The sequence below is a fragment of the Phyllostomus discolor genome, chromosome 6, assembly GCF_004126475.2.
Source record: "Phyllostomus discolor isolate MPI-MPIP mPhyDis1 chromosome 6, mPhyDis1.pri.v3, whole genome shotgun sequence".
In the NCBI taxonomy this organism is placed as follows: Eukaryota; Metazoa; Chordata; class Mammalia; order Chiroptera; family Phyllostomidae; genus Phyllostomus; species Phyllostomus discolor.
The window spans coordinates 121,014,094-121,037,290 of record NC_040908.2 but is presented as its reverse complement, the minus strand read 5'-3'; the positions used below and the strand labels follow the sequence as shown (position 1 = coordinate 121,037,290).

General features: G+C 63.5%; 1 protein-coding gene across 2 annotated transcripts; it reads left to right on the top strand.

Annotated features, from left to right (window-relative positions):
• The first annotated feature begins 4,129 nt into the window (after positions 1-4,129).
• On the top strand, positions 4,130-22,454 carry RELT (RELT TNF receptor). Of its 2 annotated transcripts, none has more exons than XM_036028832.1 (11): positions 4,130-4,210; positions 15,607-15,677; positions 16,651-16,725; positions 16,840-17,006; positions 17,213-17,292; positions 18,060-18,317; positions 19,606-19,686; positions 20,004-20,085; positions 20,376-20,525; positions 20,938-21,136; positions 21,257-22,454. In XM_036028832.1, exons 2-11 carry the CDS (start codon positions 15,630-15,632, stop codon positions 21,302-21,304), a joined length of 1,188 nt encoding a protein of 395 aa, XP_035884725.1. In that variant the 5' UTR covers positions 4,130-4,210; positions 15,607-15,629; the 3' UTR covers positions 21,305-22,454. The 2 variants fall into 2 exon arrangements, with proteins under 2 accessions (XP_035884725.1, XP_035884724.1); XM_036028831.1 differs by lacking the exon at positions 4,130-4,210 and adding an exon at positions 14,274-14,518 and having other exon boundaries at positions 20,268-20,525.
• The last annotated feature ends 743 nt before the right edge of the window (positions 22,455-23,197 follow it).

The window sequence follows — 23,197 nt, the reverse complement described above, 5'->3', positions numbered from 1 at the left end:
AGTGGGTCTGGGATGGGGCTTTAATATGGAGCTAAAACACACTGCAGGTGAAAGACTCGGCAACTGGTGGGCCTGGCCTGTCTGCAGGAAGCCATTCCCCAGCAAAGCCTTGCATAAGGCTGGGGACTCTGACACAGGCGAAGGTGAGCTCAGGCTTTGGAGCTGGGGTAGACGCCAAGTCTGTCTGATTTCTGGTCCAAAGAAGTATATCATTAAGCAAAGTGTCATTAAATCAGACATAAGGATGCAAAGGCCAGCAACATGGGCCAGTCTGTGTCAGGGCAGAGCCCTTACCACAGGGCCTGCCTGCTGGACCCAAGGTGGTGACTGCCAGAAAAGGGCAGGTCATGCCTCTGCTCTTCTGAATACACGCGAACACTTCCTGCCCTCAGTGATTACAGTTTTACACAGACCAGTTGCTGGAGCGCAGGCTGATGCTTTGCAAACGTGTTCACATCAGTCACTTGTGAGGTACCTGGCTCGTGTTCCTCACACCAGCCCTGGGCAGTGTGTCCTGACCTCCGAGGACAGGGAAGAGTCAGGACCAAAAGCCATCCCTTCTCCAAAGGGGTTCTCCAGGTCCCTTGAATTAGGGACAGTGGGCGTGGCTTAGGTAGACATCTACCTCATGGGGAAGGTGAGTCACAGAGAGGGGTAGGGGTTTATCTGAGGTCACACAGCAAGGCAGCATTGAGGCTTGGGGTGGGTGTAGAAGAAGGCTTCCTGTGGTCAGAAAGGTCAGAGAATGGCCCTTAGAACTCAGAAAGCACAGGGCTAGGTTGGCTGGCCCCCAGGGGCCCTGTCATCGGGGTCAGCACTAGTCCATGTCCAGAGGGGCTGGTAAAGGGAGAAGCAGGTATGGCTAAGGCCCTGGCTTAGACCTGGGTGGAACCTGGGGAGGGCATGGGGACCAAGAAGTCTTTTAACTGAAGCCTCAGCCCTGGCCTCCCATCCCTGTGTGACCCTAGGCAAGCGTCTGCCCTCTCTGGGCCCGAGTGACCTCGGAGAGCCCTTCTCATCCTTTGCATGCCTGCCAAACACCAAGTCTTCTGTCCTCACAGACCTTAAGCCACAGGCCAGGTTGCAGGAAGCTGTAAGGGGAAGTGCTATTTCAGGCCTATTATGGCCAATGAGGAGCTATGCCTGGCAAAGGCAAGAGAGCGGACAGCCCAAGCTGGGTCGGATCGAGATAGCAGGGCTGAACTGGGGAGGAGACAGCGAGCAGGAGTAAGCGGGGCAGAGCCCAGGGGTGTGGTTGTGGGGAGGACACAACAAACACTGAGGGTGGGGGAGGAGACGGGACAGGCCTGGTGTTAGAGCCCAGTAGCTTTGAAGGAGCCTACTGAGACTGCTCTTCCTGGAGTCTCAGTAGGTCCTCACAGCATCCTGGGTGGGTGAGCTTGCACTCAGGCGAAGCCACTTGCCTCCAGCCTGGTGGAGGAACTAGGCCTTGACTTCTCTCTGTGTCACACCAAAGCCCAGCCCCAGCAGGGTTCCAGATCCAAGCCAGGATCTGGGCCTAACTGCAGACGGAACTTAACCCTCAGGCCCAGTCAGCCCCTGCTCAGCTTCTGCCCTGCTCCAGACTGAGCCCCACACTGGCCTCCTAGGCCCAGTTCCTCCCAACACCGGGTCTGCTCTCCCCCCTGGAGCTAAGGCACAAACACAGGAGGGCAGCTCACCTTCCAAGGGGTAGGACTTGGCCAGCTGGGGGTGAGCCAGGCTCTCAGGACTGAAATCTAGGTCTGAGCCACCATCCCATGCCTCCTCCTGCTTTAGACTCCCACGTTAGAATTCCAGTGCAGCCAGCAGAGGGCGCCACTGTTCCTGGGTCACAACACCAGAGGCTGACACATGCTTGGATCCCAAGCCAACCACCACCTCTTGTGCCTCTGTTCCTGTGGTGCAGGATCCATACTCCATGGAGCCCCTGCCCCTGCCTCTGATCATCATCACAGCTCATCCCAGTTTACTGGGACCTTGCGCTGTGCCCATGATCAAGGGCAGGTCTCTGGGCTCACTGCACTGTGAAGGGTTCAAGGAGGTCTCTGAGGTCCCTGAGCTCAGAGATTATAATGCTAAGATTCTGTAGGTCCATCTGAGATGCCAGGAGTTTTAAAAGCCTGTGATTCTGAGAGTGCTTTGTTCCCCAGCCTGTGGTTCTCAAAGCTCCATAAAAAGCCAATCTAAATCTCCTGTGGCCTCCACAGCTCCTGCCCTGTCTCCTCACTGTGGTGGCTAGATGCTCCCAGACTGTTGTTGGGCAGGGCCCCATCTGCAGCTTGCTGTGGTTCGGGAGTCAGAGCTGGCAGTAAATAATAATTAGGTTCCCTTATAACCCGAAGGTGTGAGGGTGGGCTGTGTGTAGGCTGTGGCTGCGGGGGACCTGACCCTCTGGAGCTGCAGTCTGAGAGCTCCAAGTTGCCAGAACCACAGGAGGGACCGCCTCAGTCTCTTCATCCCTGATCTTTTCTCCTGGCTCAGGTACACCACTGCCCACCCTTACCACTCAGCCAGGCCGAGCAACCTCATCCTCCCACAGAGAACTAGAGCAACCTCAGGCAACAAATTGATCAGTCTTAAGTTTCAGATGCAGGAATGGAGGAGGGCGGGGATTAGACCAAAGCCTCACAAAGAACTGGTAGTATAGGCAGGCCCGGCCCTCTGCAGGACGTTCCATTAATAGCCAGTGCTGCTTGGCCAAAAAGCGTATCCCCATTTGATCTGTTGAGTGGCATATGGAATGCTACTATACGAATTCCAGAACTTGGAACTGGATACACTTACAAAGAAAACATTTGCAGGAAAAGGGTAGGCGTCCTAGGATGCTCTGGCCACCTCACCAGATCCCCAGCACGAGTCCTTTCTGAGCTCCCTCTGTGGGCCTGAATGTGGGGTATGTGACCCTGGAGGGTCTCCAGTGACATACAAGGGGCTGAGGCTATGACCCTTTCAGTGACCTGGAGCTCTTCCTGCCCTCCCCCCACAACCCAGGCAAGGCCTAGAGAAATGGAAACTCTTCCCCATCCCCTCCTCCCTCTGCAGGTGTTCAGTTCTCCTGGAATCTCCCAGACCCAGGGGACTCAATCTTCCCTGCCCCCTCACCTCACAGCTCGGATTCTATGACTCAGTTTGGTTTGGATTCTTTACCTCCCCCCAACAATCTATCGCCAATAGCCTATTTATGTTCCTCCATCTCTGCCTCAGCTGTGATTATTCTGATCCCAGCCAGGCCTCTGCCCCCAGCAGGAGGCCCTCCCTTCTCAACCTTGCTGTCCCAGGAGAGCCACCTGGGATCTTCTGAATGGCACTAAGGGGGGGGGGGCACTCTGGATGCTGAGCTGCTGCCTGTGGTCCTGGCCCACTGCATCACACACCTTCCGGGGGCACAATTCACAAAGCTGGGAACACAGTGTGGATGCTACCCTGGAGTCTCTAGTCACTGCCCTGCTGGGCACCCTAATGGCTGGCAATGGGAATCAGCAGGATGGGACAGCTTATGGTAAGGAAGGGAGAGCAGTGTGTCTCCTGTTCTGCTGAAAGGAAGGACTAGCTAACCTGGCAGAGAGGGATGGGTGGAGTGGAGACAGGAAATGTGTCCTGGAGGAAGGCGATTTGGACTGGGCTCTGAGGAATGTGCAGGAGCCCACCAGGGGTGGGCCTCTGTTATAGATCCATTTTCACCAGGACTTCTGTCACCTTCTAGGTGGGGGTTTCTAGGGGCAGGCCTGGACTTCATTGACAAGACAAAGTGAAGTCATTCTCCTTGACTGCCAGTTTCCAGGAGCGAACGAGACCCAGGAAGGGGCAGCGGTGGCCCCGTTGGCACTGGTAATAGTGACGGAACCCCTAGCCGCATCCAAGTCTCCCGTCTATCTTACATCGCTCAACCCCTTCTTTTTTGGTTGGACGCCCAGCCTCTTCTGCGCTGTTCCCTGCAGTTCCGGGGGATGCGAGAGGTGGCGACACAGAGCAGAGCCGCGGGGCGAGAGACCCAGAGCCCCTCCGCGGCCCCAGGGGAAGGGGGGGACGCGAGCCGCGGTCTGACGTCGGGGGCGGGGCCGGCGGCTGTCACGCGTGGGGGTGGGGTTGTGCCGGCGAGGCAGACGATTCATTCAAAAGGCGCGCAGCCTGGCGGCTGCCCGTGCGCTCGCAAAGGGGGGCCGGAGCCGCCTGGAGCTGAGCTGCTGGAGCTGCGGCGGGCGGCCAGGTAAGGAGGGCACACGGAGCCCCAGCCTCGGGTTCGCTACCCCGCAGCCGGGCCAGAGGGATGCAGACCCGAGTGGCGCCCACTGCCTCCCCTAGTCTGAGGAAGTTCAGCGGCGCGGCGGATGCCGCAGCCCCACGCCCCCCCACCCCCCCACCCCCGCGTCCTGTCCCGGAGTCTTCGGCGCACCGGCTCCTGCCAGTCTCCGAGTCCCACCCCGGGACCTCCGCGTCCTCCGGCCCGACTCCAGGCACAGTCGCGCCTAGTGTCGAAGCAGCGGCGGGACTTGCTGTGTAAGAAGCCGGCGGGCCCCGGAGATGCCCCCGGCCCGGCAAACTTGGACCAAGACCAGGACCGGGTGCGGGGTGGTGCGGCTGCAGCGCGGGGCGGCCGAATGGGGGGAGTCTGAACGGTGTCAGCCCGTGACTGTGGGTGACACGGCGCCTGAGGCGGCCCAGCCCAGGCGAATGTGTGGTCGTGCCACTGGGCGGTGACGCGGGGCCGAGCGGGAGACACAGAGGGGCTCTGTGTTTGTGACAGGCAGAGTGTGTGTGTGTGTGTGAGAGTGACCCCGGCCCACTGTGAGTGAGACCCCGGGTAACTGGGGTCACTGTGTGTGTGGCATAGAGTGTGACCAGAGCAGGCCCAGGGCCGCTCTTAGTGTGAGTGTGACATAAAGGGAGAGGAACCCCAGGTGACAGACCCAGCCGAGAATCACTGGAGTCAAAGTGTGTTTGTGGGGTCAAGTAGTGTGTGTGTGTGTGTGTGTGTGTGTGTGTGTCTGTCTGTCTGTCTGTCTATGCCTCGGGGCAATGAGTAAGTGGAGGAAGGAGGAGGGACCTCAAAACCCTGCCGGCAGATGGGGGGTTGCTCTGAGGGAAGAGCAGGGAGCCAGGGGACAAGGGTCTCTCCAGGACTTTCCTCAAGAGGGCGCTGCTCAGGAGCTCAATTTAGTGTGGTGGGTGGACCCTTAGTGATTTGCCCTGGTGAAGGGAGGGGGTGACCGCTGGGCCACATCTGGTGGGGCCACACCTCTGGAGCACTTGAGGGGCCTTGAGGTAGCCTCAGAGTCCACTTCCCAACACACACGTCCTGGAGGCCTGGCAAAGCTCTGCTCCCCTGGTAGCCTGTGTTCTCATTGGCCCCCCACCCCCCCCGGCTCCATCTCACTCTGACTCTGCTCGCCCTGGGCCTCAGTCTCCCCATCTGCACACCGAGGTGTCAAGCTGTGAGTGGACCGTGCATCATCACTTCGGGATCCTCTGTTGTTTTAGGGTCCACCGCCTCTGTTCTCCCTTTCCTCTCCTCAGGTAGAAAAACTGCAGTTGGGGGTGGGGTAGGCTGTCTGCTGTGGACACTGTGGCCCAGGGGCTACACCCAGGTAGGTGCTGATGACAGCGAGGCTGACTTCTCTGGCCCAGGTCTCCTTCCTTCCTCTCTCTGCGCACCAGGAGGGAGGGTGTGGACTTGTCCCCGTGAGTGTGGTCTCTGATATGGAGCCTGGCACAGGGGCCCTTTAGCATTTGGGCTAGGCCGGTAGGAGGTGCCCACTGCCACAGTCAGGTTCATGCAGGGTCCAGGCTGGGGGGGTGAGGGAGCCCCTGCTGAAGGATCTGGAAGTTCTGTCCTCCGCTGATAGTCTCTGAAAATGTGGACTGTGTTCTGCCGGGGGCGAGGGTGGGAGGACAGGTGTGTGCAGCACTTAAGGCGCACCCTCGTCGAATCCGCACAGTGGTTCTGAGAGTGTGAGTGTTTCAGGGAGGGAAACTGAGGCTCAGTGAAGCAAGTGACTTGCCCAAGGTCATGTAGAGTCAGGACAGTGCCGGCACTGGAATTCGGGTCTTCTGGCCCTGAAGTCCTGTGAGATGCTTGGAGAGGGCCGCCCACCTTCCCAACACAAGCAAACCTCGGACACGTTCCGGGTTTGGCTCCGGCCTGCCATGATCAAGCCAGTATCGCAGTGAAGCGAGCCCGGATGCTTTTGCTGGTGAAGGGTCTCACTCTCAGTTTGTGAGAAATACAGCACCTGTACAGCACAGTGAAACGAGGTATGCCTGGAGCTGCCCACAGCTTAGCCGGGTTTCCTTCTCTCCAACCCAGGCCGGCAAGCGTGGCCTTGCCAGCGTGTGCCGTTGTGAATTCTGAGTGTGGTGTGCGTTTTCACACACGTCTGAAACTGGGTTCTGTGGTCTTCCCGCTCTTCCTCCTCCTCCTTCTCCTCTTCTCTCCCTGCCCCAACTCCCACCCCTAATCAGAGGTCACCAGAAAGACCTGTATCTTGCCTTCTAGAGCCTGCGGTTGGTTTTGGGACCAGGCCACATAGCTCTGGAGAGTGTCGGCGGGCGGCAACACGGCCCAGGCCACCGGGGTGGCGAGGATGACTGAGAGTCCCCATTGACCTTCACCATACCTAGGAGGCCCTGTCCCCCTCTCCAGAGTTGCCCTGCGGTCCCTCTCCCAAGTCCACCCACACGCTGTGGCGGGGAGCAGGCGGGCAGTGACGTTGAGCTTGTGCCCCGCCTTCTCGGGGCCTTGGCCTCCCTGTTTTCCCCTGAGGCCCCTGCTTGTTCTGACCACTGCCGCTGCCTGGCAGAGCACTAGAGCTGGGGCTCAGGGTGTCCCTCCGTCCTCTCTGGAATGGCTGGAGCTGTGCTTCGTGGGCCTGATCAGAATAGCTGTCTTGGTCTCCTGGGGCTGAGCCTGAGTTATTTCCATCTCCAGCTCAGAGGTGGAAATAGCTCAGGGCCTGGGAGGGGGGAGATGGGAAGGGTTAACCAAGGGTTAATCTCCTTTCCCAGCCTCAGCCCAGGGAGGCCCTGGCCCATCCCTGCCTGTGCCCTGCCCAAGCCAAACCTTTCTGGGAACTTGGGTCTCCTGGGATGATAGGAATGACAGTGGGCTGGGCCGGGTTCGCACGTGCGGCCCCCGCTGGGCCTGGTGTGATAGCTGCTGGAGGCTGGTGTCTGTCCTGCCGGGGCGCAGAGGGGCAGGGAGCACCCTGCCGCTGCTCGTGGGCCCAGCCCCACGTTACAGAGACGGGGACTGAGGGTCGGAGAAGCGCAGAGACTTAGCCGAGAACCCGAGAACCCTGATGCTCTGGCTCTCCCCTCCAGCCAGGGCACCTCCGCCGGGTCCCCCACGTGTTCCCAGGCGCAGCCCGGACGCACCTTCACAGGATCAGGGCTCCCTCTCACGTCCCAGCTCTGGCCTCTCTGCCCCCACTTCCAGTTCCCCCACACCCTCCCACAGCAACTGTCTCTGTCTCTAAAGTACCACCTGCTCGCCACACCCCAGCATCGGGTCTTTCCCTCCCGAGACGCTTCTGAACTTTACATCTTCACCCTTGCCTCTCCCTACAGGATGCTGGTTCCACTCTGCCTTTGCTTTCGCTGTCCGCTCTTGCTAGAACCCTGCTGGCCATTCAGGGTGCAGCCCCAGCCCCGCTCACCCAGGAAGCCCTCCCCACCCAATGTGAGCCCCTCCCCATCGTTGCAGTCCACCTGCCAGGTGTCCCCCTCACCTCTGGGAACCACCTGCCTGCTCCCACTGTCCTGTCTGTCCCTGTGTGCTGGGGTGCACAAGGAGGTTTGCAGGGTCTCTGTGCGGGGGCTGGGGTGAAGACTCAAGGCCACGCGGTGAGCAGGGCGAGTTTGGGGCTTACCCTGGGTCTTCCTCAGGCACGGCCCTCACTCTGGCACTCTGGGCCAGCCAAGGACACTCCCAGCGGAGGCCCTGCTGTGCGCCAGACCCCGGGCACAGGGATCCTTGAGCAGCGCTGATGGGGACCCCCGCCCCTTCCCACGCTGCTTACTGGGAGCTGAGACTCAGAGAGGAGAGGGGACCTGCCCTAGACGGAGGCACATGGCCACCGGTGCCAGAGCCTGGCACTCAGGCTCGCACCCAGCCCCCAGGTGAGGGCTGTCCGACCGTCCATCCGAGAGGGCGCAGGCCCACTGCCTGCAGCGGGGGAGGAAGTGATGGAGGGGCTGTTGCCCAGTACTGGGCCTGGCTGGGTGCAGCCAGGCGCCCTGTGCCACAGGGCTGGCCCTCCTCCCAGCATTGCCCGGGACCAGCCCCAGGACCTGTCCAGCCCTGTTCCCACTCGGTGCTGGGACTTGGGACGCACGGTGGCACACCCTGACGGGCCATGCTTGCCCACCTGGGCACTGGGACGTGGTCTCTGGCAGAACTTAGCGCCCTCGCTGGGCTGAGCCCTTGGGTGCCAGGGCCTAGGCTTGGTGCCATCAGCTGGGACTAGGGTGGCAGGGAAGAAAAGAGTCAGTCGATGCTGTGTCCCCACTGTGCGTCCAGCCCCGGGGTGAGGACCTGAGGCTCTCACCTGCTCAGCCTTCTGCCCAGAGGGCCCGCAGTCCCTCCAGGTCCAGGTCGGGAAAGAAGGCCCGGAGAGGAAAGGGCTGGCACGAGCCTGGTGCCACTGGGATCCTAACCCAGGTCTGTCCGCCTGGAAGGCCAGAGCTCTTCCCTGGGCCACCCTGGGAAAGATGAGAGCTCTATAAATAAACTGCCCATGTGGCCCTGAGTGTGTGCCCTGGCTACTTGGCACAGACGGGAAGCGGTGGAGGGGCCTCGGCAACCAATCAGAGGTGGGGTCTGAGGGGGGGGCATCCAGGAGGAGGGACGTGCTCTGGGACCTGCACACCCTCACGTGCAGAGGAGCAGGGAGCTCAGGGAGGGGCCTGGGCGCCCCAGCCCCTGGCCCTGCAAGGGACCCAGCTTCCTGCATGTGCCCGCCTGCCTCCCTCCCCTGGGGGAGACCATAGACAATGATGGCTCATGGGGCCAGGGGAGGGGATGGTCTACCCTGACCAGGAGGACTTCCTACAGGGGTGGTTCCCAGGCTAAGGCCTGATTGTAAAAAGAGCCACTGTTCCCTTGTGAGCTCTGGATCCTCCAGGCACGCCAGAAGGTCAGCTGAGCAGGCACCACTGCCCAAAATTACAGAGGAGGAAACTGAGGCTCAGAGACGTGGGGCTGGGTGCCGACCACTCAGCACCCCTCCCCAACCTGCCTGTGACTCAGCTGGCCCGGGAGCAGATGGCCACAGGCCCATATGGGGCTGAGAAATGGACACCCAGGATCTTCCTGGGAAGGCCCAGGCTCCTCCCCCCATGCCACTGGGACTGACCTTGGGTCCCCTGAAGCACCCCTGCCCACTCCCAAGCCCCTAGGTGACCTTGGCTGGACAACGATCCATTCTCAGCCCGGCTCCTCGTGGGCTGTGGTGAGAACCAGTCCTCGGGAGAGGCCTGGCCCGCCCCCAGCCGGCACTGTTTGTTTACAGTGGCTCCGCTTACCCCTCAGCGCCCCCAGAGGCAGGGACAAGCACCTCTGTCTGCAGGGGAGGACTCAGAAGCCCAGGGGGGTGAGTGATTTGCTCAGGGTCACAGAACTGCTGGTGACGAGCCACAGCTGAACTCTGGGGTGTGACTGACCCAGAGCCCCGCACCCGCCCCTCCTGCCGTCAGGCTGACCCCAGGCCTCAGGCTCTGTTGGTGAGGGGTCACTCAGGGGTGTGGTTGGGGGTCTCTTGGGGCTTGGGGGGAAGGTGTCCACCCCAGCACACTAGGTCTGGAGGGGACGGAGCACGGGGCAGGCCGGGGCTGCCGTCTGCCCTCGGTCTCTTGCTAATCCCCAGCCAGGTCAGCCCGGTCTGAGTGACAGAGCAAGGCCTGTGCTGAGCAGACTCTGGGTCTCCCTGGCACCTTAGTGACGTGTCCCCAACTGTGTGGCCGAGGCAAAGGTGGCTTCTCAGAGGAGGAGGAAGCAACAGCACAGGTGGGAGGGCAGTGAGGTACCCTCTGGGCCTCCCAGGCCCCTTGCCATCCGGTCATGGGGGCCAAGGGAGACAGCCCAGGGTGGCCCAGCCCCCTGTCTGGCCGGAGCAGGAAGCCCACTGCACTGAGGGGTGGGGGGGTGGGAACGCTGGGGCGCAGGCGCTGGGGGCTGCCAGGCCTGGGGGCGGGGGCCAGCTGCCCATTCCCCTCCGGCTGGGCCGACCTTGTGGCCTCCGGCAGCAGGATGTTACAGAGCATCACTCAGCCTCCCTGAGCCTCAGTGTCCTCACTGTGAAGCCTGGGGCCCTGCCTGTGAGGGGCCAGTGAACCTGGCCTGGGAAGGGAAGGAGGTATGCAGTAAGCGCTTAGTGAGGGTGGTGGGGAGTCCCAGCTGTGCCCGAGACAGCTGTCTGGTTGTAGACCCCGCTCCCGGAGCCCCTGACTCGGCCCGGAGAAGGGGCAGGGGTCGGTCTGCACGGCCCCCAGACCGCGACAAGCTGGCTAGGCCCGTCTGGCTGCCTCAGCCCTTTTTGGAGCCTCAGAACCACGTAGTCCCTCAGCCTCACCCGCCCACCGCACCCCACTGAGGGGAAACCGTGCCCAGCCCCTGGGAGCGGGCCGGGGAGCAGAACTGGGGGTCAGCACACATGGAGTCCGCATTGCAGGGCTGTGAGCTGGGACGCTGAGGCTGCCCACGGCTGGGGTGGGGGTGGGAAGTAGGGGCCCTTCTCACTAAGGGGCCCTGAGGCCACCCAGGAGACTCTGAGCCCAGCCTGTGAGCAGCCCTGGGGAGTGGGCCTTCGCCCTGGGACCCCTGCTTCCTCCCCCAGGAACTCCCAGCCCTCCCTGGGCTCCCTCCTCCTCATGGCGCCCTTCCCCTGCAGCTGGCACCCCCTGGAGGGGTGCACGAATGAGCACAGAAACAGGGAACCCCCAGATACCCAGAGACCCTGGGGTGGGGCGGCACCCTTCTCCCTGGGCCCTCTGGGTGCCGTGTGACAGCCCCTGCTTGCTGCGTCCACTGGCTGCCTGGCCTCTGTCAGCAGGTTGGCAGATGCCCCGAGAGCACGTGCCGTGTGTCAGGCCGGGCTCTGGGGAGGGTGGGAGGCAGTGACCCCCCACAGCCTCAGTTTACCCAGGTGTGAGACAGGGATGTTCACCCCTCCTGTGAGGACTGGAGGTGACCCAGGACGAGGGCCCGGCCCACAGGCACAAGGGTCACTTCCCCTCCTTGCGAGGAGGACAACGGGAGGAGAGCCTAGCCGCCCTCGCTGCCGCCACTGCGGGCACTGCCCTACTTCAGCCCCAGTTGCCAGGGAACCACCGGGCTCCTTGCTAACCTGGATTTCTCTATTGACGGGCGGCCTTTGTCTTCCTGCCTCGGTGCAGCCGCCGAGGGGCTGAGGGGGGCCGGGTCCAGCTGTGTCTCCAGGCAACCCCAGCCTCTGGAGGCGGCAGGGTGGACCTCAGGCCCTAGAGCTATGGCTGGGATGCAAACTACCTGCCTCCCCTCCTTGCCCCAGGTGAGCGCCCGCCTCCCACCCCAGCTTCCCTTGGCAGGGAGCCCTCTGAGACACAGTTACTCCGTTCCGGCCCGGCCCCTGCCAACCCGTCCAGGCTCCTGCAGGTCCTGGGAGGAGTGCAGCTTCTCAGCTTGCAGCCGGGCTTGGTGTGTGTGACCTGGGCGTTGCCCACCCGCCTCCCCAGACCCCCCTCCCTACCTACACCCTCCTCCCTCCCAGATTCTCACCAGGCTAATGGCCCCTCCTGTGCACTGGACTCTGCGCCAAGCAGGACACGTAAATATAGGATAATTTCATTTACACCGTACACCTGCCTGTCGGTGTATGCTGTTTCCCCTCACAATTTACACATGGGGAAACTGAGGCACAGCAACTGCTATTTGAGAGCCTACTTTGCACCAGGTCTTCTGTGGAGTATTTCCTGTGAATTCCCTCCTCTGCCCTCTGCAGTGGGCGAGGGGCCGCGGCCGCAGTGCCAGCGAGGAGCAGAGCGGAGCAGGCCGGGCGGCCTCCCTGCGTTCCTTAGCCCTGGGCTTCAGGTCCAGGTTCAGACCCCCCCTCACCCCAGCCTCTGAGCTCCTCAACCGTTCACCTGTTCTCTGGCCCTCCCAACCTTGGCAGAAGCTGCACCCTCTCCTGAGAGTGCCTTTTCTGACCCCAGCCCCGTGCCTCCTAAGTTCACATACGCTTCCCCACGAACCCGCACCGGGCCCTGTGCTGGGCACTGGGTGCTGGGCGCTGGGCCCGGAGGGCAGCAGCCAGTGGGGACGGGGTGGGCCGACAGGAGGGCCCGGTGCAGGATGATTAATGCAGAAGGGGAGGTGGTGGGGGGCTTCCAGGAGGAAGTGACTTTGAGCTGAGAGCTCTGAAGGAAGAGTAGGTGTTGCCCCGGCGATGGGAGGGGTTTCTGGGCAGAAGAAACAGATACCAACCAGTGCACTGGGGTGAGCGAGGCACCTGTGGGGGCTGAGCGGGGCCCAGGGTAGCTGGGGTGGGGTGGGGTGGGGTGGGGGTGCGGCTGGATGGTGAGACAAGGCTCCTAGGCTGCAGGTGGGGTGAACTGGAGGCCGTGGGGTGGGCACAGGGCTGGGAGACCTTCAGGGTTTGGTGACGCTGACAGGAGGCTGGTGAGAGGCTGGGCACCGCCGCTGCAGAGCTGGGAAAGGGGAAGCGGCGAGGCCGCCAGCGGCACGGCTTCCTCTTTCTGTGCGGCCTCCGGGGCTGCACCTCCCCGGTGCTCGGGCCTCTGGCGTGGGGCCCTGGTCCGGGCTTTGTTAGCTGGCTTTCCTCCAGGGAATTTCTGGTTCTGATTGTTCGGGTATTTTTGTGGAGGGCAGGGGTGGGCTGCGTGTGAGGAAGCCCCTGCTTCCGTGGGCCTGCGTGGCGGAGCGCTCCTGCCCCAGACGTGCGCCCGGAGGGCTTTGCGATGCATGAGACAGCGTCCCTGCCCTACTGCTGTCTGGTGGGGGGGCCAACAATAAGCAAGCGGGCAAACAAATGCTTAATTACCTGCCTGGGCAGGAGGAGCCGCAGGAAAGAAGGGGCTGGGAGGAACTCCCACGACCTACTTCAGGCTCCTCACCTCACATAAACCTCAGGGCGGCCTGGCCCGGGAGGCGGTAGCCCATGCTGCGGATGAGGAAGCCAGGACCCGGGGAGGTGAGGTCAGGGCCGGTCCCTTGGGGAGCTGGTGGGGCCCCCGCGAGGAGGCTTTGCTCAGGGAGGAGTGGCCTTGAAGCTAACTTCCTTCTCTGCCCTGGGGCCCCATGGGGTTCTCCTGGGCCAGGGGCACCCGGAGGGGAGAGGAGGCTGGTGGCTGTGGGCCCAGCCCTCCTCAGGGCCTCGGTCGGCCCTCCTGCCCCCTCTGGGGAGCTTCGGGAAGTCGCTGACCACTCGGCCGCTAGGACAAGGCAGAGCGGTTCAGGTGGGGCCTTCTCAGACCCCCACCGGGTCGGTCTGCAGAAGGGGTTTCCGTCTGAACTGGCTCCTTGACGGAGGTTCTAGTGCTCAGGGCTTTGACGGTGGGTTACCGGTGAGGGGGGTAGTGCCGGGTGGGGGTGGAGGGTAGGCCAGAGCTGCAGGTGTGTCTGCGGGTGCACAGAGTTCGGGGGCCGGCTGGCGGCTGCCTGACCAGGCAGGCCCACTGGGGGCTCAGTCTGGGCCGAGTGTGGAGCCGGGGAGCAGCCGTAAGCAGAGACTGGGGGCCAGACTGGAGTAAGTGGGGGTTTGGGGTAATTAGAAGGTAGGTAATTGGAAGGCGGCAGGGCCGGGGCAGCCGCGTCTGCGAATGTGCCTGAGTGCGTGGGTCCGCGCTGGCTTGGCACCTGGGCCCTCGGACACTCGCTCTGCGCCTGGAGGCCTGGGGATCACAGCTCCCCGTCTGCCTGGGGATGAGCAGCTGCCCGGCCCTCCCCGTGGGCTCCCGTCGTCCAGCAGGTGCCCCTCGGACCAGGGGTGGGCCGGGGCGTCCCTTCTGTGGCTGCAGTGCCGCTTCCGCCTCACTCCTGCCCTGGCCCTCTAGGACCGCCCCGGCGACTGGGAGGGCTGCTGGGTCTAGGGACCCGGCAGGGTTTGGGGACCAGCCTGGGGACCTGGGGCTGGTGGGCGGGTCTGTGGGTTAGATCCTGTGAGGAGCAGGGGGCTGTGGGGAGGTGGGCTTGAGGGGGAGCTGCGCAGGCCGGCGAAGTTCCACTCTGAGGCGGGAACTGGAAAGGAAGACTTGTGACAAGGCAGAGGGGGCGGGGCACGGCGCAGCGGGGCCGGGGGACTTCAGCCGAGGGGCACCGCCTGCCAGGCGCAGCCTCCACTCTGCTCTGGCCTGACATTCTGTCCCAGGTTTTCCCCCGAGCTGGCCTGGGGCTGAGAGCCACTGCCAGTGACCTGGAGAGTCCCGTGGTGTGGCCGCCGCCCCTCCCCCTCCCGGGGTGTGTAACTCAAGCCCCTGGCCTGTCACCCAGCGAGGGCAGATCGTTTTCCTCTGGCTCCTCTTCCAGGTGGGAAGCCCAGGCCACCCACAGGCTGAGGGGCCCTCGTGTGACCTGGGCTTTGCTGCCGGCAGCGCTTGTCCCCAGGGGCTTGGCCTCAGCTGGCTTGGGGCTCCGGGCAGGGTCCCCTCAACCTGCTGGGGGCCCTGGGCCTGTGGCTTGGCTCTCCAGTGCCCCCCTCGCCCTCCTGAGCCTGAAGCCAGGCCTCCTGGAAACCCCTCGCTGGGAACCCCCTGGTTTTGCCAGGGTCCCTGTTGTCTGATCCGACCCTTCCCTCTGCTGCGCCGGCCCTGCCCCTGGCGGGAGGCTGCAAAGGAGGCTGCAGAGGAGGCTGCACCCAGCCGGAGGGCTCTGCCACCGGCCGGCGCCCACTGCAGGGGGACACTCGGTCTCTGGGACGTCGGTCTACTGTACGGTGCGAGTCCCTGGCGACAGGGACACACTGTCCATCTTGTTCATGTTCTGACTACTTCCTGTGCCCGGCACACAGTAGGCGCCCGAGGGAGGATGGGATGCTGCGTGCTGGCCACGGCGGCCACCTGTGGGGCCCGCCCCTGGTCCCCTGTGGAGAGGGCAGTGGGGCGAGGACAGGGACACGGGAGGGCAGGGCTGTGATGGAGTCAGGGCAGTGCAGGCGGGGGACGTCTGGGGCCAAGCCCAGCTTTGGGGAAGGTGGTCTGGAGAGGCTTCTGGGGAGAGAGGCTTGTCTGGAGCTCTGGGAGGTGGGAGGCAGGGCCCCTCTTGGAGCAGGGAGCTCTGAGGGACGGGTGCCTGGGACACTGGGGTGGGGGAGTGCAAGCTCTCTTACCCCCCATCCCCAGGGACGGGGACGCAGTCACGGCTTCCTTCCTCCCGGGCCCCCTGCCCAGGCCCCAGGCACCTGGCTGCTTGGGGGAGGGGAAGGAAGCCCATCCTGTCCTCCTCCGGGAAGCCTCCTCAGCATGGCAGACCCTGCTGCTCCCCTCCAGTAGAGCTGCCCTGGGAGGCTGGCCCCAGACAGGGCACCCCACCTCTTCTCGGGCGTGGAGGGCGAGCGCAGGCTGTGCTGGAAGCAGGCCTGGCGTCGCCTCCCGCTGAGCCCCCTCCATCTGCCCTAGGCTGGGGACCACGGGGCCTGAGGATGAAGCTGACCTCTGCACCACACTGGCCCCTGCCCTGCTTCCTCGTGGTGAGTTGGGGGTGGCCCTGCAGGGACGCCAGAGGAGCGAGTCCTGACGCCTGTGCCCCAGGGCTCAGGGGGTGGAGTGTGGGGGCTGCTCGGTTCCCCAGCTTGGTCGGTCGGGTCGGGCGGGCCAGCTGGTTCTCAGCTCTTCCCGAGACGCGCTCTGACCCAAGGAAGTGCCTCTGGGCCCACGCTGGTCTTGTAGCTGCAAGCCAGGTCTGGAGCCTGAGGGGTCCCCCGGAACCTCGTGTGTGTCATTCCCTCCGCCCTTCGGGGCAGCTGGCTCTGCTCTGTGCTCGCCGCCGGCGGAGTGATATCAGAGGACAGTCCCTCCGGAGCAGGTGGACTCAGGGCAGACACTTCATATCTGGAAAGGGAAGCAGAGAGCTCCCCGTGGAACGGGCTGCGGACACAGGCCGAGGAGGCCCTTCCCTCGGGACGCCGCAGGCCCCGGGGGTGCAGGGGTGTGCGAGAGCTGGCCGGGCGTCAGGGGCGCTCCCACAGGACGTGGTCCTGGAGACCCGGCGGCCAGAATAGGAAGCGGCAGCTGTGGACGCAAGGAGCAGAGGCTGATGACAGGCCCAGCTGTGGTTCGGGGGGTGGGGGGGACCAGGCAGCAGGGAGAGAGGAATTCGGAAGCATTTCCCCTCGTCCTGGAGGATGGACGGGGAGTGACTCAGAGACCCAGGGGCTTGCAGTCCCGACCAGGCCTGTCTGGGGCTTTCCAGCTCTTTCCAGAGGCAGACACCACGGTGCCCTCCCTGCCTGGGCAATGGCCATGCGGCAGGTCTGGGACGGGCGGGTTTAACCTGCAGCATGAGGGACTGGGGTCAGAGGGCGTCCCTGAAGCCGGGGGGTGGGGCCTTGTGCCGTCCTCGGCCCCCGCTCCCGGGCGTCAGGAGTGGGTGGTAGGTGGGCAGCCCCAGGAGGCCACGGCCCAGCGCTTCCTGCTCAGTTGCCCTGCCCGCTGTCCTTCCAGCTGCTGCCCTGGCCTCTGGCTACACCGACATCTACACCCCCTTGGCAGTGCCCGCCCGGGGAGGAGCCCGACCTGGTGAGCTGGCCCCGCCCACCTGCCCATCCTGGGAAGGCTCCTGAGGGCCAGGGGCGGACTTCCCAGGGCCCCGGCCTGGCTCCTGGATTCGCTCTCACCCTTTCCCTCCCGCAGGACCCGGGGCAGGGCTCACTGTGCAGGTCCTGCCCCCCGGGCACCTTCTCCGCCTCGTGGGGCTCCAGCCCATGCCAGCCCCACTCCCGCTGCAGCCTTCGAGGGAGGCTGGAGGCCCGGGCGGGCTCAGCGATTCAAGACACACGATGTGGAGACTGCCAGCCTGGGTGAGCCACGGGGTGGGGCGTGGGGGCTCATGCTGAGTGACCAACACTCTGGGTCCTGGGGTCCCAGCCTCACCCTGCCCCTGAGCAGGCCTCAGCGCCCCCCCATCTGTGAAATGGGTGGGTGAGGACTGGTGTGTGTGTCTGGTAGGGAGTCCAGCCTCTCTGGGGGAAGGTTCTGGTCTCAGTGACATTTTCCTCCCCTGTAGGCGGTTTGCTCCTTCAGAGGTTCCCCGTGTTCCCTGCCAGCCATGCTTCCAGACACCTCTGGGTCCTCGTGGCTGTGACGGTGAGTGGCTGGGGCGGGGGGCACGACTGGTAAAGGTACGTGTGGGGGGTCTGATGAGCTTGAGCCCAGGGACCCCCACAGTGTCCATCCAAGGCCGTGGGGTCCTCATTCCCTCAGCTTGTGGTGGTGGTGGTGAACAGCGGGAGAGTGTCCAGCAGGAAATGTCATTGTCCTGCTGGCTGTGTGATGGCCTCTTGATGTCTGAGTGCCAGAGACCATCCGGCAGGTGGCAGCCACGCTGGAGGGCTCACATCCTGACCTGTCTGTCCTCTAGCCTCGTCCCCTTGAAAACACCCAGGCAGATGGTGTGGGCACATCAGCTTGTACACACGCACACACGCACGCACGCACACATGCACCTCCTCTCACCCGTTGGGTCAAGTCACCTTCTGAGGCAGCTCATCCACAGGCCGGGCATGGGTGGCAGGACCCGGAGCCCCTGGCCAGGCGCGTGTGCAGGTACCGTCAGGTGGCCCCTGCGCCCCAGCCTGAGGAGGAGCGCACGGGGGACGAGGTTCTGACCCTCCTGGGGCCCGAGGACGCCTCTCTCAGGCTGACTCATCAGATGGTCAGAGCAGGGGCTGGGGGTGAGCTGGCCTTGCTTCCCCAGCATGGGCGGCTCTGGACGCATCAGCACCCTGCCACACACACACACGTACACATGTACACATGTACACACCCCCCCTGACGTGGGCCCCGGGCCTCTGTGTGTGTGTTCCTCTCTGCCTCGGCCTCACCTCCGCGCCTGTGTCCTCCGTGGTGCTCAGAGCGGAGATGGCGGACCCGACGTGGCGTGGAGGTGGCAGTGGGGGCCAGCAGCACCAGGGAGACACGGCAGCCTGGGAACGGCACGCGGGCCGGTGGCCCCGAGGAGACGGCCGCCCAGTACGCGGTCATCGCCATCGTGCCCATCTTCTGCCTCATGGGGCTGCTGGGCATCCTGGTGTGTAACCTGCTCAAGCGGAAGGGCTACCACTGCACTGCCCACAAGGACGTCGGGCCCGGCCCTGGAGCTGGAGGCAGCGGTGAGGCCCGGCCTGGGGTCCTGGTGGGGAGGCCGGGGGGCACGGCCAGCCGGCCCGGCCCAGCTTGGAGGCCACCCGAGGGAACCTGCATGGCCTGGAGGGTCTGCCTGGGGGAGGCCTGCAGAGGGCAGATCGGGAGGGGTTCCTGGAGGTGCCGCATGCCAGCCACAGAGGGGGACACTGCACACTGACGGGATGGAAAGAAGGACAATGAGGTGGCCCGAGGTGGGGGTGGGCAGAGCAGAGGCACGTTTAGTGGTTTTAGTGGGATCCCATGCTGGGTGAGGCCATGCCTGCCTGTAGGCGTCTGGACTCCTCAGGGCTCTAGCTGTGTGGGGGCCGAGGGTCAGACTGCCTCCTCCTTACTCAAAGTGACCTCTGACCGCTGGCCCGAGGGGCTGGCAGGACAGCTGTCCTGGGTAGGCACCAGCAGAGGTTGAGGTTTCCAGGCTGTGGTTTGAGTTACGAGTCCTGGAACCAGAGCGGGAGACGCGTTCCTCCCGCTCCCACCCCAGAGCCCTGGGCCCCCTTTTCTTCTCCCCACCCACTACGCTGAAGGCCAGGAGGGCAGGGGCCCTACGTGCACATTTATTGCCCCCAGGAACCTTGTGGCCGAGTCCCGGCTGAACTGGCACCTCCCGCACCAGCGCCCCAGGCTGCCTGGGACCAGCTGGAGCCCTGCCCGCCTCCCGACACTGAAGTCCAGAGGGGCAGGCAGGGCAGGGGCTGTGGGCAGGCAGGGAAGTGGAAACTCAGGCCAGCTCGCCTGGGGCTGCCCTTGTTTTCCTAGCCCAGGACCAACTCAAACTACTGGCTGCTGCCTGGGTACAAGTCCTAGGAGCTCTGTTTGCTGCTGGCAGGGGACTGACCACGTGGCCCATTTTCATGCCTTTGCAGTTTGGGTGCTAAGAGCCCTTCGTTAGTTACGGAGACGGGATGGCAGGCAGGGAGGTAACAGGCCTGGGACTGGCGGAGTCTGTGGGAGTTGGCTGAGGGGCGGAGAGGGCAAGCCCCAGAAGAGGCGGCCCCCCACCCCACACGCTGCCTCTGCAGGGACTGTGGAGTTCGGGTGGCCCTGACACTGCAAAGGGACTACAAGGAAGTGGGGCTTTGGGTGCAGGAACAGTGGTGATGCTGCGGCCTGGAGCAGGTTTATAAACACCCAGGCTTGTGGCCCGACTCTTAGGGAGGCTCGTGCGCCCTCTGCCGCCACAGCCTGGTGTAGCTCGAGAGTCTGGAGCTTCCTCCGCCCTTCCCCAGCGTCATGGTCCTTCTTTTCTGACCCCAGGGAACAGCGCCGCCTACCGGGCTGAGGATGCCAACGAGGACACCATCGGGGTCCTGGTGCGCTTGATCACGGAGAAAAAAGGTGAGGGAAGGGTGACCATCCCTGCGCCCAGGAAGGAGGCACAGCCTGTGAGGCAGCCTCAGGGGGCAGATCCCATCAGGCTCTGCGCTTCCCGCCAGGTCCCCTCGAGCCAGCCGGGCCCTCAGACTAGCGTGGCTGATGGTGCTGCCCCTCTTCCTCCAGTTCTTGCCTGAGTGGGGTGGCGCTGGGTGGAAGAAAAGGCACCTGGCCCAGGCAGGGAGGGGGTGGTGGGTAGGCAGGGGCATCGGTGCTGGGGCAGGGGTCCCAGGGAGTGCCCCTCATGGCCCAGAGCCGGTCCTGACCTCAGCTGTCTGCAGAGAACGCGGCGGCCCTGGAGGAGCTGCTGAAGGAGTATCACAGCAGACAGCTGGTGCAGACCAGCCTCGGGCCTGCACCCAGGTGAGTGGGCAGGTGGGTGAGGAGGGCCCACACCCAGCTGATAAGCCCGCCTCCTGGGGACTCACCACTTGGGTGTGCTCCCTCTCCTGTCACCCCAACTCCCCTTCACTACCTCCTGTGTCCTCTCCTGGTCCTGGCCGGGCCTAGTGACCAGTGACCGCTGCCCCCCGTGCCCTCCGTAGGCTGCCGCCCGGACCTCCCAGCATGCCGCACATCTGTCCGCATCGCCACCACCTCCACACCGTGCAGGGTCTGGCCTCACTCTCTGGCCCTTGCTGCTCCCGTTGCAGCCAGAAGAAGTGGCCCGAGGTGCTGCTGTCCCCTGAAGCTGCAGCTGCCACCACTCCTGCTCCCAGACTCCTGCCCAACCCCACCAGGGCTCCCAAGGCCGGGGCCAAGGCAGGACGCCAGGGCGAGATCACCATCTTGTCTGTGGGCAGGTGAGGTGGGCACAGACACGGCAGGTTTCGGGGGAGACATGACTGGGGCGAGGAAGCAGGGACCTCGGCTGAGCTCTGAATACTCTGCTTGGTGATGGCCCACCCCTCCTGGCCTGGGTGTGCCTCTCTGGGCAGTGGGGGTGGCCACAGAGAAGGCAGGCCCGCTCAGCCGTGCTGTCCCACCTGGAGCCATTGAGCCCCCAGGGTCCTGGCCCCTTACCACACCGGGGGCCTTGGGCCAAGGGCCTGCTGCAACCTAGGGTTGGGGGTGTTGGGGGCTCGTCCGTGGGTAAAAGGCTCAGGAAGGGCTCAGGCTCCGATCCACCAACTTGCTGTGTGACCCTGGCCGTACTGCCTTCCTGCTCCCGGGTCCTTCCTCTGACGGGGATGACTGCACCACCTCTCCTCACAGGTTCCGCGTGGCCCGGATTCCCGAGCAGCGGACAAACTCACTGGCCTCTGAGGTGAAGACCATCACGGAGGCGGGGCCCTCGGGGGCTGATTTCACTGACTCCTCACAACCTGGCCCCCCTGCCGAGCAGCGGGCCCTGCTGGGAAGTAGTGGAAGCCATACTAAGTGGCCGAAGCCCCCAGCAGAGAAGAAGGCTGAGGTGAGGTGTCTACCCTGACGGCAGATAGGGGTGGGGGTGTGGGAGGCCTGGGCGGGTGCCACGTTCCTGGAGCCCAGGAGCCCTCAGACTGAGCTCTGGTCCCTCACTCCTGTCCCCCAGGAGAACCGCTATGTGGTCCGGCTGAGTGAGAGCAACCTGGTCATCTGAGGGACAATCTTGTCTAAGAACACCGCAGGCCTGTCCTAGGAGGTTCTGAAGGCTTCCTGGAGGAGGTGGAGCTGCAGCTGGGCCCGAAAGGATCAAGCAGCAATGGCCCAGCAGACAAAACAGCAAGACCAAGGCCTGGAGGCGGGAGCGTCTGCCCCAGTGAGGAGGCAGGCCGGCAGGCACCGTGTCCGGGAGCAAGCTGAAAGTCCCACCCATCCCTGCCGCCCAGTTCCTTCCCTGCAGGATGCCCTTGACCCTGGGCCCTGGTCAGATCCGAGGAGCCCACAGCACCCTCTGTACCACTAGGAGGCTAGGCCCTGACGGTGGGAAGGGGCCCTCTGCCTGGCACCCCTGGCCCCACACCTTGGTAATTAGCCACCTCCTGCCTCAGTACAGGGCCCTCCAGCGGATGTACCTCCCCCTCCTCTAGGGGCAGCACAGTGTGTGGGGCTGGGAGTCTGGATTCCTGGGTTCTAATCCTGGGCAAGTCCCTGGCCATCACTGGGTCCAAATTTTTCTGACTGTGAAGTCTCAGTGCCCAGGGCCTCTCCAGCTCGCTGCAGGATCTGGGCTGGGTCACGTGGAGGGAGAGCTTGTCTCCTTGCCACCCCCTCCCACTAGTAGCTTTACCTGGCCTCATTTTTGCTGCTTCCAGGGTGTCCATCTTCAGGGTCCCCAAGGGGCTGCCCATCCATGGCTCTGCCGACAGAGGGGCTCATGCATGTGCCTGCCCCCACCCCGCTCTTTTTACTGAAACTGAAGAAACAGACTTGACCTGGGTGGGACTGTGCTGCAGCCCCAGCCTGCCCAGCCGCCCCCAAGATACCGGGAGCTTCCGCTTCCGGGGGGAGGCGTGTGACAGGCTGGAGAGGCACCTCCGACCCAGGTGGTGCGTGTCCCTGTGGTGTCGGTGTCTGTCCCTGGCCTGGGCGGTGCGGGCAACAGCCCAGCCTGTCTCCACCCCAGTTCAGCAACCTGGTTATTTATGTGGGGCTGTGCAGGCACGGCCTCCCCCCACCCCATGTCATCCTTGTTCTTATTTATTGAAACTTGGCTGTTGTCCTGTCCTTGTGTCTCCACCCACATCCATCTGTTGAATAAAAGGTGGGATAGTGGCGTCCTGAGGAGCCTCTGCCCTGGTCGTCTGTCCATCCTCAAAACAGCTCTGTTCAGCGCTGTGTGTGTGGGACAGGCCCTCCCTCCCCTCGAGGTGCCTTCTCTCTGGCAGCAGGTGAAGTGGGGCGGGAGGAGCCTGGCACCCTGTCCGGTTCTCCCTGAAGCCCCAGAGGCGGTGCTATCCAACAGAAATCAAGTGTGTGCCAGGCATGTAATTTAAAATTGTCTAATACTATGTTTTAAAAATTGAAAACAAACAGGTGAAGTTAATTTTAACGATATCAATAATGCATTCTATTTAACCCAGGTAATATCTGAAATATTTTCATTTCAATACACAATCAATATAAAATGATGAATGAGCCATTAGTATCTTTGCTTTGCAATCTGGTGTGTATCTGACACACAAACCACACCTTATTGCGAAGCAGCGAATTTCGAGGGCTTCACAGCCGCCTGGGGCAGACAGCTCCGGCGCCGGACAGTGCGGCTCTAGAGGGAGTGGAGCTCGGAAGGTGGGTGGGGCCAGACAGCGGGGACTGGAGCCCGCGGAAGGGGAACAAGGTCCGCAGGATGGTAACAAACGCAAAGGCCAGCCGACACAGAAATACGAGGAGTTGGAGAGGCTGGAAGTAGAATCCTCTTGACAGGTGTGGAGATGGGGGTGGGGCGGGGGGGGAGGGTGGGCATTAGAAGGTAGCACCTGGGCTCTCGGAGGCCATCAGCCAGACCCCAGGGACGCCAAGGGGCTTCTAAAGCCTGCGGGAAGGGGAGGCT

Bases quoted from the DNA above. Each gene is read 5' to 3' on its own strand.
- RELT (XM_036028831.1), top strand. From the start codon at position 15,630: ATGAAGCTGACCTCTGCACCACACTGGCCCCTGCCCTGCTTCCTCGTG. The intron at 15,678-16,650 runs GTGAGTTGGGGG...CTGTCCTTCCAG, and splicing joins CCCTGCCCTGCTTCCTCGTG to CTGCTGCCCTGGCCTCTGGC. The intron at 18,318-19,605 runs GTGAGGCCCGGC...TTCTGACCCCAG, and splicing joins CCCTGGAGCTGGAGGCAGCG to GGAACAGCGCCGCCTACCGG.